General features: G+C 46.8%; 1 protein-coding gene and 1 long non-coding RNA gene across 4 annotated transcripts in view; both read left to right on the forward strand.

Moving 5' to 3' along the window:
• Window positions 1-518: 518 nt before the first annotated feature.
• On the forward strand, window positions 519-851 carry LOC132326958 (uncharacterized). The gene is made up of 2 exons (XR_009486387.1): window positions 519-619; window positions 745-851. It is a non-coding gene; the product is annotated as an uncharacterized LOC132326958 (long non-coding RNA).
• Window positions 852-9,551: 8,700 nt separating this feature from the next.
• Window positions 9,552-25,234, forward strand: part of MXD4 (MAX dimerization protein 4) — a 39,338-nt gene continuing 23,655 nt past the window's right edge. Inside the window, exons 1-3 of one of the 3 annotated variants that reach the window (XM_059845316.1) lie at window positions 9,552-9,711; window positions 10,242-10,410; window positions 19,668-19,697. In XM_059845316.1, coding sequence (XP_059701299.1) covers window positions 9,648-9,711; window positions 10,242-10,410; window positions 19,668-19,697 — 263 coding nt within the window. In that variant the 5' untranslated portion in view covers window positions 9,552-9,647. The remainder of the gene's footprint in view (window positions 9,712-10,241; window positions 10,411-19,667; window positions 19,698-25,234) is intronic. The other 2 variants (XM_059845317.1, XM_059845318.1) reach the window with 2 other exon arrangements.

A 25,234-nucleotide genomic window follows, 5' to 3' on the forward strand; every position in this document is an offset into this window, starting at 1 on the left:
TTGAATTTTGCACCTATCTTTTTTAAATAGAAGAGAATACTACTAGTGATCTTCTCAACCCCTGGGTAACTGCTAGTATACTTTATTACTTTTAAACAACCCTCAACATTTCATTCAAAGACAGAGAGGTGACAGAGTGACTTGGTGTAAGTTAGACTTTCCACACATGAGGGAGTGAGTAGTGAAATGCCCTGTCCCAATACTACTGTGCATTTCTTGGGTACAGGTCCTACCTTCCACCATCCTTAGCACATCTGAAAGGGTGAAAAAAGTAAAAATCCATCCCTGTGTTACCTGGTCCCAGTGAACAGGAGGACTATTTTGTGGTGAAAGCCCTGAACTGGATGTGAGATATCCAAGTTATTACAGGTATCTCATTCCTTTAGTGATGAGATTCAGGGATTTTTCTGTGTTTCTTCTTCCCTCTGCATAAGGAATGTTTATTCATACCTTTATGTGTTTTCTCTGTATTGACTGTAGGGTTTTCACATAAAGCAAAGCTCTCTTGCTGTGTGTAGATCATCTAGAGCAGTCTCCTGTTGGTACCAAGTGACTAGCAACAATGAAGAAGAGATGAAGAGCTGCCAGTGTCCTGAGAGGACAGAAAAAGGAGAATCCAGTAAGTAATACCCTGAAACTTCTTTTCTGAGGGCTGATGAAACACACATTCACTTACACAATGCAGACGCTGTCAGAGAAGCAGGAAGTCGTGTCCCTGGTGTTGAGCCTGTGCTGTAACTGCAGGGAGCCCAACACCTTGGACGGGGCTCAGGCAGAGAATCTGTGTCACACGAAAGGAGAGGAATGGAAACAGCGGGAAACCATCGGCAACAAAGGAAGGCGAACAAAAACAGGACAGAAGGGATCAGAGACATAGAGCCAAGAACAAGGTAAAAAAATAGACCTGTGGAAAGCTGGAAGGAAAACAAATAAACCAAGTAAGTTAAATTCTCTATCCTGCTCCCCATTTTCTTCCATCTCACTAGCACCTTGTTACTGAATTTTCTCTCAATGCTAAAATCAACACAAAGATCGTGGCACTCTACATGGCACTTGAAGGGTAAACATCTGCCTGAGATTAAATCATAGAATCATGGAATATCCTGAGTTGAGAGAGGCCCACAAGGATCATCAAAATCAACTCCTGACCTGCACAGGACACTCCAAGAATCACACCATGGGCCTGAGAGAGTTGTCCAAATGCTTGTTGAGCTCTGTCAGGCTGGTGCTGTGACCACTTCCATAGGGAGCCTGTTCAGTGCCCAACCACCCTCTGGGTAAAGAACCTTTTCCTGACATCCAACCTAAACCTCCCCTGACAAAACTTCAGGCCATTTTCTCAGGTCCTGTCACTGTCACCACAGAGCAGAGATCAGTGTCTGTCCCTCCTCTTCCCCTCATGAGGAATTTGTTACTGCACTGAGGTCTCACCTCAGTCTCCTCCAGGCTGAACTGACCAAGTGCCCTCAGCCTCTCCTCATACTGTTTCCTCTTGAGGCCCTTCACCATCTTTGTTGCCCTCCTTTGGATGCTCTGTAGTAGCTTTATATCCTGCTTATATTGTGGCACCCAAAACTGCCCCCAGCACTCAAGGTGAGGCCATCCTAGAGCAGAGCAGGACAATCCCTCCCTGTCCCCAGTGGTGATGCTGGGCCTGATGCCCCCAGGACAGAGATGTCCCTCCTGGCTGCCAGGGCACTCCTGGCTCATATGAATGTTTGCATTTTGCATATATCATATTTTACAGACACAGTGCTGTGTGGGTCCTGTAAGGCTGGATCATAACCACTCCATGCCACAGCATCTTAGATTCTGGTCCACAAACACACAGTGCAGTTTAAGGGGTGCTTTTTGGCAATACAAGATTGCCTTCAGCAAGTTGTACCTTTTGTGGAGGCCATTTCTTTTCCCCTCCATGATGTCAAAGAAGTTTTTTGGGATTGCTGAGCAAAGACTGAATCTTTGCTGAGATTCAGTGCCTCATGCAATGCCTCAAACCCAACACTTATCTTGAAGGTTTAGCTGGGAAATATTACATGAAAGCTGCATATAGGATCAGTTGGCCAGACCTATGCAGCCTTCCACCTGTGATTCCTAAAGAAAGTGATCACTAGATCAGTCCTATCCACAAAGCTATAGTTGGGGTCTGACAACATTTAGATACTTACTAGCATGATTGATTTCCCATTATCTAACTAATTGCAGATTTCACATTTTCACGTTTCCTGCTTTGCCATGTGTCAAATAGAGCAAATGGCCCGTCACCACAAAGTGATGGCACTGAATTTGTCTTTGTCTTGTACCTGGCATTTTTCCCCAAATTGTGAGAGAACTCCAACCAGGCACTGGCAACAGTGGCCCAGGAAGTCTCTGGGTGCTCCATCCCCTGCCTGGGGCTGAAGCCAAGCTGGAGGTACCAAAGGCTTCCTAAGCATCCCAGCCCCATGCTCTGTCCTCACCAACAGAACATTTTACTGATATCCAACCTCCCTGTTGCAGTTTAAATGCTTTGCTTCTTTCTCTCTTGGATGCTGAAAGCCAATGATTTCCTGCTTGCAGTAGCTTTTTTTCTTGTATAAGGAAGGGAGCTTGTTACAGTCATTCCACTTGACTCTTCACCCAGTTTCCATATTCATACTAAGAAAAGAGTGGGAAATTGTCCTTGTTTTAGGTGGAATAAAAGACTTTAAGACAGTCCAATCAAGCCCATAATTTTTTATTCTAAACCATATGGTATAGATACAGTTCCTACAGAGTGCTCATCTAACATTGTTTCATTTCTCCATACGAGTAATTAGCTGGCAATGAGAAAAATCATTTGATTAGGCCCACAACTGATTAGAGGCTAGTGCATAGCCTATTGAAATAAAGGAGAAGATACAAATTGCTTTCAACATGTTTTGGGTCAGCCCCAATCTTCCAAAGCAAATAGAGAGATAAGACAGCATCTGCTGAGTATTCACCTGCCAAGTCTTTGTGCTGATCTCTAATTTTAAGTCCTTCCGGCAAGTGTCCAGGTTATTTACCACCTGGGCTGTTTTGATCTTCTCTCAGACGTGTGTATTGATGGACGAGCTCTCTTATCACCACCACGATAATATTGGCCCAACTATACCAGCATGAGGCCCAGGATCAATACTGATTCCTCCCTCAATCAGCTGAACAGCATTTTATTTGCCTAATTATTAATAGCTATTAAATGCCTGAACTGGAAAATCTTGACTAAGCAGTCTAAAACGAGTGAGCTGGACACACTATAGAAATGCAGGGTATTACCATTACTGTACAATATGGGATGTGCCTGTAATCTTCCCATCACAGATTCACTTGGCTCCATTACAGTTGATACAAATGATAGGATCCTATGGCTGGCAGCAGATTTGCATCAGCCACATTAGGTATTATTTTTTCCCTACTGGGAACAGAACTCAAAAATTTCCATATATAATTGCTGCAGCCCTATTAATATATTACAGATATCTCTCCTCTGATAAAACCTGTTCTCCCCATATAGGTATGCATGCCCTTGGTTCCTGGAGAATGGGTTTATGGACAGACATCTCAGGTAGAGCTCTAATTGCCTTCTCATTTCATTAACTGATTCACCCAGATTAAAACTCAGTAGATTTTGCATGTCCAAGCACCTAGGTGAGAAATCTCCATGCTTAAATTTGTAAATATAACTTTTTCTTTCTTGGTTCCTCCTCTGTAATTAATATATTATAAATTAATGGCTGCTAACTACTTTGTTGGGCTCCATAGGATGCATGAACTCATTCTTCCATATCTGGATGTATTTTCACACCAAAAACCAATACAAATTCATTGGGGCTTCTTCCTATAACTCAGAAGTTACGACTGACAGATACACAGGACACAGGTACCTTGGGTAAGAAAATGCTATTTTTTTACATTCAGAGGATAGATGTAATTGAGACTCTGTTACCACTGCCTGATTTTATTCATAAAGCTCACAGCTTCCTCCCTCCTTTAGTGAACATTGTGTTTGCTAAAAGCAGGCTGGCTTCAGGTCCGTTTGGTAGCACAAATGCACAACCCTGCTCTGTTTCTCTGTCTGTCCTGGACTGCAGCAGGGTGCTAAGCATCAAGGCAGCTTAGAAGATGATCACAGTGAGGTAGAATATTCTTTTACTTCTATATGTGTCAAAGTCACCCAACAAGAAGCCCTGATTTTAACAGCTAAAGGAGAAATGTTTAATTTGCCAGCCTGTTCAAGCAGTGACCTCAGGCAGATGCCCATGCCCTGCAAAAGCCCTCAAACAAAGTGGATCTGAGCCACGATTTCTTCAAAGCCTTTTTGCACTGCACTAGTCTCTATATTTTGTGGAAGCTTAATGCAATACAAGTGTACACAAGGCCCCTTGTGGAAGATTAATGCAATACAAAGCCTTTTTCCTACACCAAGGGAATGTAATAAGGCCATGACATCTCTGAGATTCAGATCTGAAATAACATAAATCCTTACTCTGCAGTATATCATAATGCCATACAAGCCAGACTGGGCACTGGGATGCCCAGCCATCCTCCCAACCCTTGCCCTGCCTTTGCTGAGCGGTGCTGGCCAGCTGTTTTGCCCCATCTCATTTCATTTTTGTCTTTTAAAATGAAAGCAGCAATACCACTGCCTCCTGTAAAGCACTTTCAGTGCGGCAGTGTCAGAGGAAATTTTTGGGATGATGCTGTTTAAAATTGCCAAGCACATTTTAGACAGAGCAGGAGGATGGAGTAAAGCAGTGTCTCTCAAGCTTTTCAATCTATGCTTCACTTCAATCAGTTCAGAATAATTTCAGGCCTGCTCACAGGAATGGCTGCAGGGCCTGGCGTCAGGGCACTGCGCGTCTCGCTGCTCGGGGAGAGCTGGCAGAGAGGGGCATGCGAGCTCCCTGCAGCCAAACTCTCAAGGACACCAAGATACAAATGTTGTCTTTCATAATAACAGCAATTAACATGAAAAGAACGTTCCAAGGGACTGGCATTCAGTTTGAAGTACTTTTTCTTTTTAGATTTGGCTTTCAAGCATGTGTGTACCACAGCAGTACATAAACCTGTGCTAAATCCCAAGCAAAATCAGGAAAAATTCAATTGTTTTGGGAAAGCTGGTAATTCAAACACTGCAGCAAACAACTGGTCAAGGCCAGGCAGCAAGCTGGACTAGCAAGCTTCACATAGAGAGCCCAAATGCATGGAAGCCACTCAGGTCCCCCGGAATCCACAGTATCCATACTATTTGTTGTGACCAAGCTCTTCTCCAAGCCAATGCCTGGGGGCAGCTGAAGGGGTATGACAGGTCGAGGACCAACCCAGAAAGCTCATGGGGTGAGGTTGCACAGACATGACTCCTCCCCAGGTCACAGTCCCTCAACACTGCAGCAGCAACACATAAACCCTGACACCCCACATATCTTCATGTCATGTAACCTCAGCTTCAAGGTGTGAAAGCAGCTCTCTGATGGGCTGCTCCCATCTTCAGCCACTTTGAACTTAGAGAAACCACCCCAAACTTAGAGTAAACCACACATAAAATAAATTTATGACTAAAAGCCACATGTGCACCAGTAGCAGTCTAGATACAGGGCCAAGCAGATGCAGTGACACCTGCCATTTGAGATCAGGGGTGGAGAACTGCTTTACTTGGCAGAGTAAATAGCATCAGTGTCTCAAACTGGGCTTAGGCACTGACAAAATTGTTACTTTGAAACTTCCTCCAAAAGTTCCACCTTCAACTTTCAGGTGTTTTGGTTTCTGTATCTAGGAAACAGAGTTCATTATCTGAATCACAGGTAAGATGAGGAATAAATGGAATTTGAGATACTGAGTCAGGGAGATGAAACTTGTCAGTGCCAGCCCTGAGTGCAGATCCCCTCCTATGTGGGCAGATGAGTTAGTCTTTGCTAATTACTTAAACCTTGCAACACCCAAGAAAACAGGGGGTTGGAGTCCAAGGCACAGTGAAAGGCTTATCTCTGGACAGGGATATGATGTAGTATGGAATTTTAAAAGATAAAAGAAAGAAACATGCAGTAGATACAATGAGCCAAATCTGAAAAGCGGGGTAGGGCTAATTATTTCTTTAAGGCCATACATGGGAAATAGTGAATGAAGTTTCTTGAATTATTGATCATCAGCTTCAGATCTGTGCCCTCACCACAGCTTGGGGCAGTCAACAACTCTGATATCACTGATCTCACATGCCAAGCCATGCCACAGGACAGATTTTGGAAAAGAAAGACATTGTGACATTTAAAATTGTAAATATTACCATTCCAACCACCAAGCACAGCTGGCAAAGAAACTGCAGAACAGCTCAGCTTTTAGGGTGTGGCTGCTGATGGCTCTCCCTTCTGCTTCTAAATACGAAGTTTTTCAAACTTCACCATGAAGTGACAGCTACCCCTTATCACTGAAGGCCAGCTGTTTCTTTCACACTCAGCTGTTCCTGCTGCTTGCTGGTAGAAATGGAAGAAAGCTATTTAGAGACCCAAATCTGCAAAGCCTTCCAGCAGACATCTATCTTACAGCCTGTCCTTCAGTTCTTAAAGTAATTTGGTTGATACTTTTTCACACCCATTTTTCACCTCTGCACCCACGCTGATACCACCAAAACTAGTCCTGGTTCCCTGGCACAAATAAAACCAGATCCAGAACGATTCCTTCTAGGTATTTTTAAAGCTTTTGTGGTACCTCCTGAGAAGGGCTCAGTTGAGTTCACTCCTAGGAGAAATAATCTTGATAAAACTTCTCAGCATTAACTAATGTTGTTGCTGTGTTGCTTCTTCAATGCAGCTATAGGTAATGTGTGTCAGTGGTTGTCAGGCATGAGCCAGCCCTGTCCTTCCCAAGTGTGTGTGAATTTACCCTGGATTTCATCAGCAGGGGCTCTGTGAGTGTGTGGGGTTACGTTATTATGCTGTTCCAGCAGACTAATTCAGTTTATGACTCCTGAGGCCAAGAGCCACCATGATCAGAGACCAGGTGCCTTCTGTGATGGCACTGGCCCCTGTTTTACACAATGCTTTCTCCTGCACCTAGTCCAGCTGGCTTCCTCACTTACCAAAGCAGCCCTTCCGTGCAGGGAAGTGTGGAGGCACAAGGCCCTGGAAAGTGCCAATATCAATGTGAAATTGTGCTCCATCTCCTTAAAACAACTGTCTTCCAAATACTTCTGCCCACATTTGAAAGCAGCGAGATCAATGGTTTTTACCTCAGGGTGCTGAGTTTGCAGACTGGGGAGTGCAGGGGAGGCTGAGGGTGGCTTCAGCTCAGCAGTCAGACCAGCCCAATCTCCAAGGAGTGTCTGGTGAGGGCAGTGCTCAGCAGGGTGCTCAGCTCTGGCTGTGTACCCTCCTGAAGCACAGATTTGTGCAGTGCTTGTTATACCCCTGTGTTTCCAGAATATTTTTCCAGGTAAAATTGTGTGCTTACGGTGTGGTGGGGCAGAGCTTTTGGCATTCAGAGCCTCAGTAAATCCCTACCTGAATTCTGGGCTTTCACACAAGCACCTACACACCTAGCACATTCATCTGCCTTTCTGGGTGTATGACTGATTCCACAGCATGTGTGCAAAGCAGTTTAAGATCATTTACACCTGTACACTAACATACAAATACAGGTGTTCTGAAGATCTGGGGTACTGCTGTGGATGCAGTAGAGAACAATGATGCCTTATCTGTGCATCTTTGCATCTTCCTCATTAAGTGCCCTGTGCATGTGTCAGGCAAAGAGAACTTTCTCTCCTGTGTGGACAAAGCAGACCTGTACATATATGGTTTCATGCTGTTTTGTAACAGAAGGCAACACCAAATAGGGTCTAAACCTACTTCCAGTTGACAGCAAAACTGCCACAAGGTTCAATGGCTTTACAGTAAAAACTGTACTGTCTCACCCACATGCAGCAGGATTTCAACAGTTCATGCAGCAAAGTGGAAAATGTTATGGCAATTTTTCTTACCTTTGCAATCTATGTACCAAATTCCCTTCTGCCTTATAATTCACAGTCATTCAGACTTTTCCTAAACAAATAAAAAATTCGCTTAAACTTCAACCACAATGCTGCTTTCTTCCCTGCCTCGTATTTTCTCTTATCCTTGGTGCCTGGACCAAATGACAGTAAAATGTGATTTGTGTTTCAGCAATGTTCAAGAGCCACATTACGCTTGTGCATCTGGGGCAACAAGATACAGACTAATACAAGATCAGGTGTAATGTATATGTGGCTTTACCACAGTGCTGTAAAAACAGTAAACCATAATCCTTGTTTTAATCTGAATTGCTATTATCCTCTTAAAAGGAAACTCTGGCTGACATCTTTTGCCAAGGAATAAACACACAGGACAACATTCTGCATCCATCCTATATGCTGGGTAGCTCTTACCAAAACAGTTCAATTAAAACCAAAGGGTTTTTGTGTGCCCAAGTGCAATCCTGCAGGAGGACTGATTACAGGCTCCAGCACTTTTGGCCTGAAGATGTACCAATGTGTGATCACAGCACAGCTTAAAATATGCCTATTTTAAAACTACACTCCCTCGTGTTAAAACCAACCAGTTTCAGGCAACAGCTGCGCAGCAGCCATCCGAGATAAGGATGCAGAGTTAGCAGCACAAATAGGATGGCGCGGACAGGAAAGGTGCTGAGCTCTTCCTGCTCAGCCCGAGCCCGGGAGCCAGGCTATTCTGGTACACGGCTTCTGTGCATCCAGATGACGAAAGGCAGCTGAATGTGCTGGCAAGGGCTGGAGGGCTGGCAGGAACTCTGGCTGCATTTCGGAGAGCTTCCCACTGTTTCTCTTTTTCAGCAGGTTAGGCCATTGTGCAGAGTTTAGTATTTTCTTACGTCCCTGCGCGTGTTTTTACAGCGCTGCCGTTTTCCTCTCTCGCCTGAGCACCGCAAGAGGTAAAGGATGCGCGTACCAGGCACATTTGCACAGCCCCTCCGGCGTCCCGTTAGTATGGGCTCCTTCGTTCCCGTTTATTTCCTGCCACACTGTCCCTGACAGGCCGCTCCGCCGCCTCACCGTCCCCTTTTCCCTTTTTTCCGTTTTCCCTCACGCTTGCCCCGCGCCCGCCCGGCGCGTCCCGCCCGGCACGTGTGAGGGGAGGGAGCCTCCGCCGGCTCCGCCCTCCGCCTACCGCTTCCTCACGGCAACGCCACGCCCCCTACCGCCCATTGGCTGCCAGCGTCTCTCTCTCCGCCTCCGCCGCGCGGCACGCGCCTCCCGCCCCATTGGCCGCCTTCTCCGCCCTCATTTGCATGACGCCCCGCGCACCAATGGACGGCTTCGGCCTTCTTAACATGCAAGGAAGCAGCCAATGAAAGGGCGAGGGGGCCGGGCCACCACGTGCTGTTGCTAAGCTTCGGCTTCTAAATTGTTACTACACAGGCAGCCAATGAGCGCGGTCGGCGGGGATCTGTCAACATCCCCTGCCCCGACGGGGAGGGGGGGCTCTGGCCGCCGATTGGTCCGGCCGCCTCCTTACGTCCCGCCCCGCTCGCTCGCGCCGCTCGCCATTGGCTGCGCGGGCTGCCCGTCCGCTGTGTGTCAAATGTAGGTTGAGCGAGTGCTTAAAACCGGGGGCTCGAGAGTCCCCGCGCGTGAACTCGGCGCGGGGGGCTCGGGACGGGCAGCCATGGAATTGAACTCCCTGTTAATCCTCCTGGAAGCGGCCGAGTACTTGGAGCGAAGAGACCGAGGTACAGGGCGCAGGCGGGCAGTCGGTCAGGCACCCGCAGGCGCTCCCAGCCGCTCTCGGCCTTTGTTGTGCGGCGGCCGGGCCGGGGCAGCGGCCCCGAGCCCGCACCTGCCCGGGGGGGACCCGGGCTGCGCCAGCGGCACCGCGCTGGGGGAGCATCGCTGCTCGGATCTTGGCTTTTTTTTAATATATAACACCCCAAGCAAAGCAGAAGGGGGTTGTTTGTGCCGCCCTGGATGGGGACGGTGCGTGTGGCAGCGCTCAGGATCCCTCTCGCCGCTCCGTGTGTGGCAGTCGGTGATTGTATGGCAGCTCCCCTCCCCCAGCGCAGCGTGACAAGGGTTTGCATGATCCGCCTCGTTTTTAATGTGCACTCCAATAATCCTCCTAATTTCGACACTTCGGTGTTGTTTTTTTTTTTTTTCCCCTTTGGTTTACCGAGTTATGGTGTTTTTTTGTCTCTCTTCTTCGAGAGATGCCAGAATAAAATCCAAACAAATCAACCGGAAAAAATTCTGTTCTTTACCCTAGCGTTCCTGCAAAGGAGGAAAAAATTGCATGGAAAAAATATATTGCCACTAATGCTGACTTTGTCCCTAGAAGCAGAACATGGCTATGCATCAGTGTTACCCTTCGATAGTGACTATTCCAGAAAGAAAACAAAGGCAGGCACCATGGCCAGAAAATCCCAGAATAACAGGTAATAGACGCACCGCTTTTTCAGAATGAATCGTCAGCTTTTCCAATGTGTCTAGCTTATGTGCAGTGCATACATTTATGAAAAATAATAACTAATCCAGTGTCTCAGTTTTCCCCATCCCGGTAGTCGCCATTTTTCCCCTGGATGGGCTTGGCTCTGTTTTGATCTCTCATATAAACACTGCCACGCGTACACCATCTCTTTAGTACTCACTGCACTTCAGACCCATCCGCCCTCATCGCTCCTTCTGCTCCGCGCTCGCCGACAGCGGCTTTTGCTGCAGACCTAAGCACCATAATCGCCACCCAGATTTCTCTTTGCATGGCACCTAATTTCCCCCCGGCATTCATTTATAAACCACAGGCAGCGAGCCGGCCGCCTCCCCCATGGCAGCCCGAGCAGATGCAGCCTCCGGTTGCGGCGGCGCTGGGCTCCGGGGCGGGAGCGTGTGCGGGGCGGCGGGGGGGACACTCCGCCCGCCCGCCGGCCTCTCCGGGCGGCGCGGGCTGAGAAGGTGCCGGAGCGAGCTTGACCTGCCCGCGGGCTGTGCTGCAGCGCCGGCTCGCCAGCCCTTCCGCCCGGCCGCCGCACGCAGACGGGCCGGGGTGCGCGGCTCGGTGGTTTGTCCGGCTGTCGCCCATCCGCCGCTCCGCCGCCGCGGTTCCGTTGTTGCCCCGCAGCCGCTACCTGCGCTGCGATGGCACGAGCCGAGCGCGGCTGTGCGCAGGCTCCGCAGCTTTGTTTGCTGCTCGGGCTGTGTACGTGCGGGAGGCTGGCTGTCTTACGGGGACGCTGCCGGCCCCTGCCCAGGAGCGAGCCCGGCCCTGGGCTCTGCCTGCTCTGCTCTGCTCCTCCGGGGCTGCTCCGGAGAGGACCGAGGACCGTGCCCTTCTGGGCCTGCTTCGTCCCGGGGCAGCGATGCTCTCCCCAGCGCAGGCTCTGCTCTGCATGGTCATGCTGGATGGTGGCTCCTGTAGAATAGCCTAAAATGAACTTGCTTTGCACGTGACTTGTTTTCCAAAGGAGCAGTGAGTCTCGGCGGGCCCGCTCTCGCTGCTCCGGCGGGCATCCTGCGGCCAGGTCGGGTGGTGCTGGGGAGGTGCCCGGCAGGCGGCCAGGAGCTGCTCGTGGGGCAGCGGAGGTGCAAACCGAAATCAAAAGCTGACGAAGTCCCTCCTTGAGCAAAAACACGAGCTGCTGAGCGCCCTGGTGGTGCCTGCTGCGGCCGAGCAGTGTGTCTCAAAGATTACTGAGGGGGAGCAAGTTGTGCCCTTGTGCCCCTGCTCCGAGCAAGGCAACCATTTTGGGGGCTGTTAATTGCAGTACTCCTACTTTGGTTTTAGTTTTAGTTGAATTCTTTGTCTCATCATGGAGCATGAGAAGACAGTCAGTTCATTTTAAAAGAGAAAGTCATCAGGAGTGGGAGGAGTGTCTTGTGTCCTGAGACACTTTGCTCCCTAAGATTTTTAATTATTTTCATATAAAGTATGCTCACTGCCTTTAAAAAAATTCAAAACACATTTCATTAGTTTTCCAGCTGTAAATTGCTCCTTGAGTCGTACAGATTTTTTGTGTGTCTCTTGCATTCAAGAAATCTGTTACTTACAGAGCTATTATTCCATCGTTTCCGTTCTTAGGGCTCTTGTCATCCGCTGCAAAATAGTTATTTGTCTGAATTGTAAGCTGCTTTCAGGAGTTTTTAGGAGAGGATTTGTAATCTATCAAATACAGCAGAATTAAAAGATTTCTGGTTACAAATTTGCTAGTGTTATTGAAGTTGAGGCACACACATCCACTTGCAGTTACCTTCCTGCTTTTTTTCTGCCTGCAGATTTGTATTTATTTACCTGTTTAGCGTGTTGTTCTGATTCTCACTCCGTAGCAGTGGCAACCTTCAAAAATGCCATCCTGCAATATGTACATTTACTCACACTTTATTTTCTTCTAGCCGCGGTGATGAGATGAGGGATGGGTCATCTGTGTGACAGGACAGGACAGTGCTTATCAGTGGATGGTTTCCAGTGCAGACACTGCTGGGACAGTGGCTGGTTTGGTTCAGCATGGATACCAGGCTTGCTGGCCCGGGTGGGAAGCAGGGGGACATTGCTTTAATGCAGCTCCCTGTTCCTTCAGGGACAGAGGGGCAGCAGCAGGGCCCTGTGGGTACCTTTGCATTGTCCTTATGGGCTTTGTACCCATGTCCAGCAGTTGCTGCTCAGGTTTGCCTGCAGGCTTAGATTTGCAGGGGAGAATTTAACCCCGCATTTAAATATGCAGGGCAAAATACATGATGTACACCAGCATCACTGTTTTATTATTATTTGGAGCTTAGAGGCTATAGGGGTCGAGCCCCAGACTAGAGTGGATTTTTGGAAACACAGTTAATTCTTCCTAAGCAACTCAAAGATTAACAGAGGGAGACGACTGGCCAAAGTTCAGAGGATCTGAGTGGTCGTGGGTGATGTGAACCACCGAGCAAAGTGTTTGTCCGTGTTGTTCCACTTTTAACTATTTTCTGGACTCATTGGGTTTGGAGCATTAGATGCAGGGAGGCGTCTGATTGCATACAGGGGATTGCACACATGTCTGAAATTCATGCCTTATTATTTCATTGTTTTTCTGGATTAAAAATACATACTTAAGGTTGGAGGAGTAGGAAAGGAGCAGCTAACTGCACATTTCAGATCTGCAGGGGCATTGTTGTTTCCATTATCTATTTTTGTATCCTGCTGCTTGCAGCATCTGATCAGATTAAAAAGTGAGAGATGTATATATCCACATACATTGTTTTTTTTTTTTTTTCATGCCTTATGAGGTATACATATAGAAAAGCATGAAAAACATCTCCTTAGTCTTGGAAAATCAGAAAAGAGGGGAGGAGGAGAAAAACTGTCAGATGTGAGGAAGCCTGGCGTGCTGTGCTCTTCTTTGTTCTGTGTTTTCCCCCTGTGTGCCTGCCTGTGGGGAGAAGAGCATACCCCATGTGGCACAGGTGTGCTGGCCGGGCACCGCGGGCTGGACGACGGGCAGGGGTGGATTCCAGCTGCCCTGGGCTTCAGCAAGGGCACTGATGGACCCCTCCTTGCCTTGCCGAGGTGCTGGTGATGTTCATGTAAGAAACTGTAGGATGAGACCTCCATCCCTTGTGGATGGCTGGCAAGGCCCAGACCTGCAGGAGAAGGGGCAGGAGGCTGCCAGCCCTTCGGACAGAGTGCTCGGGTCTGGGCTAAAAGCTTGCTGGCCTCTTGACTGCAATTGAGTGAGAAGTAATTTTGGCAGGTTTCGATTCGTGCAGGGAAAAATACCAGCAGAATTACATTTAATTAGCCAAAATCTATAAGGTTTCTGTCCACTGTAGGAATTTAACAGTTTTGCTTTGTCCACTGTTAGCTTTGAATCAAAATTGAAAGTGGTTGTTAGCAGTTTGTTGATAAACAATATTCTCGGTGTTACTGGTAGCAATCAGACACCGTTTTTAGCCATTTCTGTTTCACTTGCACATTAAAATGTCTTGATCTTACATGTTTTCTTCTCAGTTTCCTGTGATGTGCCCTTTCCCATGTCACACAAACCAAACTGCTTTGTTTTCTTTCTGGTTTGCTGTTCGTACCATGTCCTCAGCTGAGATTCAGACTTGTTTCCCCCCAGTAATTTTGACCAAAATCCTCTGGCAAATGAAACTGGATTCTTGTTTTGTGAAGAGGACAGGAGATTAGAGAAAGCCACAACATTATCTTTTGCAGGGAGGTAAACCTAGGTCACATCTTGTTACAATAATACTTATCAGGTACTTGACTATAGTATAATAAATGTCAGAACAGTGACTGTATGTAGTTCCTAAAGCAGTGCCATGTAGTGTAATAATTCTTGTTAAGGTGTACTTAGAATTAAAAAAAAGCATAAAACAAAGAGCTGGATTTATTGTTCTTGTGCCTTGGAAATGTTAATAGCAAATATTCAAAAGTCAAGCTTGGTTTTTGCTCCAAAGAAACAGATAGGTGACATGTGTGCGATGTGCCGAGGAGGAATGCGACACAAATCTGAAATTTGGTGACGTTTGCTCACAAGGCAAAGCACTCTTACAGAGGAGCATGCAATCCTGCAGATAACTGGGCTTTCTTCTGCCCTGGCTGCAGTGACACTCACCAGGTGTTGGGTACCCTGAGCTGTGTGTGGGTTTGAGGTGTGTGTCTGCCCACGCACCAGGGAGCTCAGGCAGCTGCTTCACCGTGAAAGGGTCAGAAATAAGGTAAAATGAAAAGCAAAATCTTAGTGTTAGATGCCAGTCTGCTGAGGTCACAGTTAAATTTACTTTCAGAGAAAGGAATTGAATGTCGGTGATGCAGTGTGTTTGGCCTGTTAATTTAGGGACTGGTTTACTGAAGGAGAGGGAGCAAAATAAATGCCAGGTTATAAACATATCTTCTGTGTCTATTAATTAATTAATATTTTTGCTCATATGTTATATAAATAGACATGTACTTTGTGCTGTGTTCTGGCAAAGGGTTATATGCAGAAAAAGATGAAAGCGGCTTTGGATTTTCAAATAAAAACAGAGCCTAATGTCCAAATTCCTCTGTTGATGTTGGCTCATGGTGAGGGTGAACCTGTGGCCCGCAGAGCGAGCCCCTTGCTCTCTGCAGATGTTTTTCTGTGCCCACACTAAGCAGCTTAGGGATCGGGGCCTGATTTTTGTTTTATTTTTCCTAAATTTTTTTTTTTTTTTGTGAGAGGCCAAGAATAAAACACTGCAAAGCAGACTGTGCAGACACAGCATCTCTGAATTTTCACCTGGATTTCTGAATTCGATAGATCTTTCTCAATTTGCCTTCCTGAAGCTAGGACAGCAATTGATATTGCCACATTTGGTTTCAAAATAATGCATTTTAGTCCCAATATAATAGACTTCACCAATGGACCTGTCCCCCCTGAGGAACTGCAGTAGGTCTGCAATGTTTGGAAGCTGCACTGCTTGTGCAGTTGAGGAAAACAAATTGCCACCGTATTAGAAGCACATTCAGGCCTGGCCACTGCAAACATGTGGCAGCACCAACTTGAATGTGATCCCAGAGCCAGAACTCTGCATCAAGGCTGTGCCAGTGTGCCTGGTTCCCAGATGCCAGCTGAATCTGCAAAACCGGTTAAATTTTGCTATGAGGAGAATGCAAAATTAATTTTTAGTGGATTAATTTGGTACAGGCTGTTTCTTTGATAGGCTGTAAGCAATGCGTCCAGCTTGAAACAAATGGAAAAAACCCAACAACCCAGAAGCAATGAATAATAGGCAGAATGTGTGCTTATATTCAGGTTTATCTCTGCTTTGGGGAGTCAACAGAAGTATTTTCAGGTGCATTCCACAGCAGGTTAGGTATGTGGACAGGGAATTTCCTGGAAGTGAATCTGGATCCTTTCAATGAAAAGCTGCACAGCAGTCGCATTCACAGAAGACTGCAGGTGTAAGCTTTGTGCTTTTACACACCTGCACTTCTGGGATGGGAACTGGTTGCAGTCACTTAAGTTGTAGCACCTTGTAAGGCTTCCTGTTCTGTTTGTTCTTACTTTTTTGGCCTGGACAAAAGGTGAAGTGCTTGCAGTGTAATTCACATGGCTGCATGACCTGAGGTGGAGTTGTATCCAGCACATGGGTGTAGCACACCCTGGCAGTCCTGCCTGCACCAGAAAGCCCTGGCACTGGTAAGGTGCTGCCACTGTTTCAAGAACTTGGTTAAGTACCCTGCTTTGCTCCCTACAGTGCTTTAAAGTGCGTTGGCAACTGGAAGTGTATTGGTGAGTCATGGTCTAGACCTGCTCCCATTAACACAGGGCAATAAACAGCAGCATTGCCATACATCCCTGCTTGTGTCAGGAGCTGCTGCCTTCCTGCTGAGCAGATGCCCCTCTGGTGGGGTAGATGGATGGATGGAGGAGTAGGGAAGCTGTCTGAATACTGAAGCAGGCCGTGCATTCTGCATGCAGTGAAACCTCAGCCTAGCCTGCATGTGACTGGATCCTGCTGGCTCACCCATAAACTGGCAGCAGTGGAGGTGAAGGGGCCCTTGCCTTTTCTGTGTTAGTCTTGCCATCTCAGTTAGCACCTATCCAAATTTCTTAGGTGTGTCTGCTGAATGTTGAATCAACCAAAAGCTGAAATCCAATACCTAGAATTCTCATTTGGGGAAAGGAAGGTGGTGGACGGGGATGGCTCTGGGGGTGTGCTGTGAGAAGTAGCACAGCATCTTGCAGACCAATGGCTGCATTTGCTTGGTTCCTCCTTGTTCTTTCAAATCTTCTTTTGACAATTTCTTCACAAATAAAATTTATAATCTGTGAACTGCTTGGCATTTGCTAAAGGGATAGTAGAGCTGTCTCAGATCAACAGTGTAGTCTAAGCACCATCATTCATTGTCCCAAAATCTATGATTTTGCAGATTTTTTGGTTGTTGGCTTTTTCCCTTTATTTTTATCTGAACCTTTTTACTTTTTTTTTTTTCTCACTGCTACCCCCAAACTTCCCCAAGCTTTTTGTGGAGATACAAACTCATTGGAGTGAACCTAAGTTAAACACCAGAAGTCTTCCTTCTCTTGAAGCTGTTTTTGAAAGGCTCCACAGACCATTTGCCTGCAAACCACAGTCATATATCTGTCTCTCTCTTATAAATACATATATACATATATCTTATTAGTTGTGACCTACATCTTATCTTTACTGAAGTAGTAAAAGACTCCATTTTGAAACAGGGTTCTGGATTATGTGGAGACCAGTTCTTATGTTTTTTCCCCTCACTTTAGGTTGCATAAACAGCAGGAGATGGATATTCTTGCAATATACTATGCTGTAGACAGTGAAGGAAATAAAAACCAGTATTTCAAGAGAGGTTCATGTCTTCTGAAAGCAAACCCAACCAAAGAAATCCCTGTCATGCTTTGTAATAGGTTGTTCAAGTTGCTCTGTAGATGGAGCAATTCTCAGGTAAATGGACTCTTGGGTTTGGTTCCTGCCTAGGGTCTGATAGCAGGGGCATTAGTTGGCCCCTGACACTGCCCAAAATGTGTGGCTGGTGCCCACGTTTGCACACTGCAGGTGTCGCTGAGGCTTTTGTGCCCCCAGGAGCTCTGCCAAGAGGCACATGGTCACTGCTGCTGGCTTTGGCAGCTGGCACACCCATGGCTGTGTGCTCCAGAGCTGCCCTGGCAGGACATACCTCAGGAGAACACCAGGGTCCCCTCCATGTGCCACAGGTGTCCTGTAGGTGTGCTGTGTGCAGGACTGCCACCTGCTCGTGGCATCTTCTCTCAGCCCAGCAAAGTGCAGGCTGAATATCTTGGCCAGTGGTTCCCGTGCTGTCCCCGTGTGTGCTCGCCAGAGCTGCTGGGAGCTGGCAGCTCAGAATGGGCCAGTTGGAGTGATTGTGTTCACCTTTCTGTCTAACGGCCAGAAATGTCAAGGAGTTCATGTCATAGGGATGAGTCCAGGCCAGCCTGTATTTCCTCTCTGGTTCCAAAGTTCCCTACAAACAGTGCCTTTGACGGGCCTGTTGAGGGTGTTCGGGGACAATGGTTCCCCTACTGAACTTCTGTTCTCCATGTGTTTTCATAAACACTGGTGGATTTAGCATGGTCTTTGTCAACTTTTGTGAGCATTGGTGTGGAGAAATGATAGTGGAGAAAAGTCTGATCTCTGTGTAGAGAGTAGGAGTAGAATATAAAACCAAAATCAGCTTAAGAAAGCCAAATGACCAAGCCCACCTTGCCTATTAATGTAGAATAGAAAATGTGTTTAACACTTGTAGTGTTGCTGCATTGGTCAGGAGCACTTAAATGGCATTGTAGAAATACACACGTTACTTGATCATGGCTCGCTTGATGCAACAAAAATACATAAGGAATTCATAGGCTTTTGAGAAAAAGATGGCAGGTAATGGTTGACATAATTATGTCTTGGTACCAACACTGAGATGCTTTCTGGTGAGAGTGGATTAGCATCAGTGCTGGACCTTGTAGCATTTCGGTTTTACTTGCAGAGGGGCAGTTCACTTGGTTCCTTGCAGGATCAGGAGCTACACTGGCCTGAGATCAGCTGCTCCTGGGTTTGTCCACTGGATGTTTCTTGTGTGAGCTGTGCTTTCTATTTCCCTCTCCATGGCCGGAGTGATGTTCTGCCATCGGTCACACCCAGGCACAGCATCCAGCAGCTCAGGGTGTGCAGGGAGAGCAGGACAGCTCGGCACTGGGCAGAATTGTGCAGGAGGGCTCCTGAATCCCCCTGGGATGGCTCTGCTCCCCAGAGGGACCATGCACTTGCCCTGCACAAAGGCACCTCACTCTGCACCCCGTGCCCAGCTGCAGGCTGGGGTTGCAGCAGGCTCCAGCAGAGCTGCTCTGACATAATCTGCCAGCCCTAAAAGCTGCCACTGCCTCTGCATCTTTTGATCCTGACGTGCTGGGCATGTTTTCAGTGGGACAAAACTGAAAATATGGAAAATTGCTGGTTCTGAGGCGGTGACAGTAACTTCATTTTAGGAATGTTTTTAATCTGAGCTGTGTAAATAAATAAAATGAATATTTTTAGCTGAATCCGTTAAAAAAAAATCCTCCAAGAATTTAGGGCTGCCTCCTAATGGCAAAGAAACCGAGGCATCAGTTGGAGAAGAAAAAAAAATCTTTAATCCAAGTAGATTGGAAAAGGATAACATGCTGCTGTGGTCAGTACAGGGACTATGATTTTTTGGGTTTTATTTTCTCTTTGTAGACTGAGAAGAATTAAGAGGATTCCTCTTTTGTTGCCATTAAGATGTCAACAACAACAGCACTGATTAGCTGCTGATTTTTCTTTCTGCTTTTCCATGGGCTTGAAAGCTGGCTTTTGGGGTGCTTTTTGCTCTTGCCTATTACCATTTAGATCTTCGAACACTCTCTGCCCCCTCATAATTTTTCTTCACTGATAAAAATCTCGTGGGCTGTTTTTATTACTAACCTGCTCAGTTTTTAATGTTCATTTCTGTCTTTGAATGTATAGAACACTAATAAATGCAAATATATTATAATTCCCCCCAAACCTACAGTTTACTCATGGAAATTAAGCTGATACCCTGAAGAATCTAAAAGCGAACCAATTTAGAAGAAAAGCTGTTTCATAATCTGTGTTAAATACCTATTTGAGAGAACTCTTTTGCGACTTAAGCAAGTATTGTCTTTTGAATATTATAAATCTTGGTTTATTTATCCTTTCTCTAATATTTCTTTTCTCTTTTTAATAGGTCATCACACAACGAACTAGAAAAACATAGGTAAGTCTTGAAAAAAAGCTAATTAAAAGATGTATGGCTGACATTTGAATTACTGTGTTTATTGAAGAACATTTTGTTGAAGTTGTTTTGATTCTGCACTGAATAATTTATTAAGTTGGTTTTGGTTTTTTTATCAACTAAAATCTAATATAGTATTATTTGGCGCTTTTTTTTCCCCTGTTGTCTGGTATGCTCTTTTTGAAACATCCCTAATAGTTAGCCTCGGACTGATTAATGCTGTAACTGGTTAACCGAATTGTTACTAACAAAGAATCTGATTGCATAAACTGTTTGCTAGAGGTGTTAAATGCTGTAAGTACAAAGTATTTTTGTGATTAAGGTGAATGATTTTTGGGAACGTTGTGTCACACAGGGTTATTTTATGTTTCTTTTAAAGTATGCCTAAAGTGCAGTTAATTTTCATCTCGCATGTAAGTACCTAGAGATCCGTTTTGCCCCTCCGTCCGTTTCCTTGGGGGTGCGTGTCCTGTCCGGAGAGCTGAGCTGAGCTGGGACAGGAGCGGGCACCTCCTGAGCCGAGCCTGCTCCGGCCAGTGCAGCGCCGGGAAAAGCCGGGCTTAGCCAGGACAGAGCTTAGAGCCCCGCGCGGTGCGGCGCTCGGCTTTGCCCCGTTCCGGAGGCAGTGTTCATTCAGCGGGTGTTGTACCGTGCCGGGGTGTGTGTGCAGCTGGGCCCTGGGCTGCGGGAGGGCTCCGGGAGCATCGCCCCGAGGGGCACAGAGAGGCACTGCGGCCGTGCTGGCTCTGTCCGAGGGGCACAGAGAGACACCGCGGCCGTGCTGGCTCTGCCTGTCTGAGGGACACAGAGAGACACCGCGGCCCTGCTGGCTCTGCCTGTCCGAGGGGACGCAGAGAGACACCGCGGCCGTGCTGGCTCTGCCTGTCTGAGGGGACACAGAGACACCGCGGCCCTGCTGGCTCTGCCTGTCTGAGGGGACATAGAGACATCGCGGCCGTGCTGGTTCTGCCTGTCTGAGGTGACACAGAGGGACACCGTGGCCCTGCTGGCTCTGCCTGTCTGAGGGGACACAGAGACACCGCGGCCGTGGTGGTTCTGCCTGTCTGAGGGACACAGAGAGACACCGCGGCCGTGCTGGCTCTGCCTGTCTGAGGGGACACAGAGACACCGCGGCCCTCCTGGCTCTGCCTGTCTGAGGGGACACTGAGAGACACCGCGGCCGTGTCTGAGGGGACACGGAGAGACACCGTGGCCGTGCTGGCTCTGCCTGTCTGAGGGGACACAGAGGGACACCGTGGCCGTGTCTGAGGAGACACAGAGGGACACTGCGGCCCTGCTGGCTCTGCCTGTCTGAGGGGACACAGAGACACCGAGGCCGTGCTGGCTCTGCCACTCACTGCCCTCCGTGGCACCTTCACTGCAGGGTCGCTGCCTTTCTCTCACCGTTCAGGCAGCAGGATAAATGCCCTTTCGGGTGGTTTTTGTTCTTTTTTTGTGTGTTCTTGTGGTTTTTCGGGCTTCACGCATCCAGAGGAAGCGCTGAGGGTGTGTGTGGATATGATTTAAACCTGTTTGCATGCTCCTAAATAGGTGAAATGTGGTTAATGGCACAACAAGATTGAGCTCGTGGGGGTTTTTTGTGTGTTTTAACTGTGGCTGCAGTTATGTAGCAGCTAGACCATCACTTCCCTTGCATGCTTACATGCTTTCCTGTAGTTTAATTGTAATATGAGTAAACTGTAGCTCTGCCTAATAGCCACGTGGTCATCCTAGAGATGAGAGGAACTGGAGAAGGCTCAAGCTCACAAACACAGGCCTGGGCAGTAGAATGCAGTGCACTGGCTAAGGCAGTGACATCGACAGGGCAGAAGTTCTGCTGACAGAGTCTTCAGGAAAATAACTACATGTAAAATTCCGTCCTTCAGTCACGCTTCTTTAAAAGAAAAAAAAAATTGCTCCAACTATGATTCTTTCTTATTCTGTTCAGTTTCTTCCTCTCCTCCTGCTTCATCATTAAGAATTTACTTTCATCTGCATATTCCTTTTCTTTTTCCTTCAGTTATTTTCCTATTCTTCCTTTTGCTCTGCCTTAACGTGTTTAAGCAGCACAGTAAATGAGGCACAGCAGCATTTGCAGCAGATGCAGGGCCAGAAGGAGAATCTATTAATTGTTCAATCGCTGATCTCACTTTCAGTTCTGTGTTGTATCTTTGTAGTAGATGGACCATATAGTACTTGCCTTGCTACCTTTTCTTCATTTGCCATCTCAAGGTCAAAATAGGTAAACTGCACAGTATGTCTTGTGATTATACAACTAATGTTTCTAACTGCTGCTGCTTGCTGTGCCTCCTGCAGTTAAACTATACTTGAAGCCAGATTTTTATTCTTCCTGGTGAGAACCTGCAAATTAGTGCAAGATCCTTGTATGTGCAAATGGGTGCTCACAAAAGCAGATGAGGCGTGTACAGTTCTAGCTGCCTGATGTATTGGTGTGAAGGACTCCTGCAATTTCTATTTTCTTCTTTTTAACAACCCCCTCCTCCAGCACTGTGGGTGTATGAGCAGATAATACCGATCATAGTGGTTTTCACTGTGTTTAACTAAAATTACATTAAGATCTATGAAGTGTCTTGCATGCTTTAATGGAAGATTCACAGCCGTGTATGTCCCTGCAGCAGAGCCTGCCTTCCCCCTGCGGTGCAGCCCTGCCCTGCCAGCTGGGAAGCCCTGGATGTTGATTTTGGAGGTGTCTCCTTTCCAGGACCAGTGCCTTTGACTCAGCACTGCCATGATGCTACTCTGGCAAGGCACACTGGGTTATCTCACAGGAGCCTGTTGAGGAGGAGGAGAGGAATGGCCGCGTGTCCTCCTCCGTGCCCAGTCCCTCACGTGGTGTCTGAGGGCTGCCCTGCGTGCTGCAGGGCCGGGAAATGGCTTCCTCATGTACACAGCCCTCCTGTCCTGTGTCAGGGTGGCCAGAGATGCTGGTAACTGGAAAGCCGTGGCAGCCATTCATGTACATGCTGCTGTTTTGGGTTCTGCACTGCTGTTGCACATCAGAGGTTTTATCTCTGGTTTCAATGTCAATGGGAATGGCAGTGGTTGACCTCTGTGTGTGCTGGCTTGGCCATTTGGCATTACCACTTTATTTTGTGTTTTGTACTGCTGGGTCTCTTCTGTGTGCTCTTGAGGGGGTGCTCAGGGGAAGATGAAAGCAGAAATGTAATTGCAAGAAAAAATATTTCATTATATGATAGAATTCAGATTACATTTATGGTAAAGTGTTTCTTGGTGATTCATACATGAAATTTCTTTTTCTCTGCTTTATGCCTCCCTACAATACCCTGCTCAGAACTTTAGTGTGGGTTTGTTACAGGGAAACTCTGTAAGGACTCATCCCTCTAATGGCAGTCTTGTTTTGGTCCTGTGCATTTAAGGTATGCATCTTGGAGCCATGAAACAGGAAAACCCCTAAATAAAAAGCAGGAAGGCAAGAAATCTTCTATCCTAGGGACAGCTGAGGTCCTAGAAGATATTTTAGTAATTACAGACAGGTTAGTCAGAGTGGCACTTGGATGTAACTAGTTCCAAATGACAAACGTGTATATTCATGTAGGTATTTTTTGTTGTTTCCAGCCAGACCATTAGGTCTGTAGGCTTTCACAGAGCAATATAAATAGTAAGTAAATTAGTAATCATGACTTTTTGCAAGGAAATTTTTAAATCGACCTGACAGCTTTATAGAGGAATTCAGCTTTCATAGTGTAAAAAAACACCCAAGAATTCACGAGAGACTTAAGCTTCTTTAGAAGACACAGCATAATCTCATTTATTTGCATCAGTTTTTACTAGTTCTGCATTAGAAGGTAAAAGCCAAGGTGTATGGTCCTGAAGACTGTGCTGAGATCTCCACACTGCTCTGTGAAGGCAGGGAGAACCTGCCCTTGGCTGTTCACCTGTGGTCTTCACCCCGGCTTCTGCAGGGCTGTGCAGGGAAGAGACACCTCCTGTCAAAGCACATGGATCCCTGAGAGAGGATGCTGGGATCAATCCATCAGGACTTCTTTGGTTTCATTCAGTCCTGCCTGGCCATGAGGAGCTCTGCTGCAGGAGGGGTTCAGGGTCTTGCCCTTTCCCTGGTAAAGTCTTCAGAAAAAGCTCGTGAAACTTGATGATTTTAAAGAACAGCTTTTAAGAATTAGTGAGGAAATGAATAGGTGTACCTCAAAATCAGCAAGCCACGTGCTGCTGTCCCCAGACTGGCACCATATGAGCTGAAGAAGTGCTGTGTGACCCTGGTATGGCTTGATCTAGGTCCCAGGTCCCCAGACTTAGATTTGACAAAAGCTGGTGTGCTGAGCCAGATGTAGGTAAAAACCAGGCATTGCTGTTCAAGCTGAGACTGCTGTGGAGTTGGCCTGGATCAAATGAGTGAGACAGCCCTGAACTTTTAGAAGTGCAAGAAGAGAATGGGGAATACACGAGACACAGTGACTTGCAGAACCTTAAAGATGGAAAAACCCCCAAACCTTTATTTCTTCCCAAAGGAGCTTAATGTGTGTGTTGTGTAGAGTGCTGACTGGGGGAGACTGAAAGTGTTCCCGTGTGCACAGAAGGTAATACTGATGCAAGTTTTGTGCAGTCCTTAAAGCTAAAATCTTGCCAGAACAAAGTTTCTGTTTTGCATCATCATGTGCATGAATGGGTATCTCTACAGAAGCACAGGCTTTGGTGAGCTGTATGTATTTTGATGGGAGCGTTATTATGTACAACATTAAAAAAACAGAAAACAGAGCAGGTGCCTCTGAAGTTAAGTCCTGATAGGTGGTTTTATCATGGAGGAATTGCACATTCAAGAGCACAGTTACATTCATTGGTACATCAGTTTCATGTATCAGAGCTGCTTGGTGTTTGACGTTTATATAAGCAGAGAGAATGCCTAGATGGATGTCCTGAAATCTTCTCTGTGGCTCTTCGTGTTAGTAAACTGTAGGGTTAATGGAAAGCATGTAATTGCTAGTTGGTGATACACTTGGAAGTTTTGAAACAGAACTGAAAGGTCATTGAAATAATAGCATACCAAAACAATGCTTTATGTTTATTTTTATTATGGGCTGCCTTTTCAAAATCACAAATTACCGTTGTGGTTAGCAGTGTTATGCAGCATAAAGCTGTAACTGCATTGATCCATCATGCTGAGTGGCTGTGGTGCCACCAATAACCGAGGAAACCCCTGAACTGGTGCTGGAGGTAAAGTCCTTCCAGGGAAGGATCACCCAGTGTCCCACTGCTGTGCTTCCATCAGGAATTTAACCCAGCCCTGGCTGCACACTGGTGCTTCTGGGTCCTGCTTCCTGCTAGCACAGCAGGAGGGGAGAAGCTTCCTCCTTTGGCCAGGTCACCTTCCTGAGCCAGCTCACTGTCACAGGCACACCCTGATGTGTCACGGGGAGAGGGTGGGATGGCTTCTTTGAGTGACAGTGTTAATTTACAGTGTTAATTTACAGTTCAGAGCAGTTACAGTTCACTTCTCTGTCAGTTTAATGTTTTTCCTAAGC

Source organism: Haemorhous mexicanus, chromosome 4 (genome assembly GCF_027477595.1).
Source record: "Haemorhous mexicanus isolate bHaeMex1 chromosome 4, bHaeMex1.pri, whole genome shotgun sequence".
NCBI classification, from domain to species: Eukaryota; Metazoa; Chordata; class Aves; order Passeriformes; family Fringillidae; genus Haemorhous; species Haemorhous mexicanus.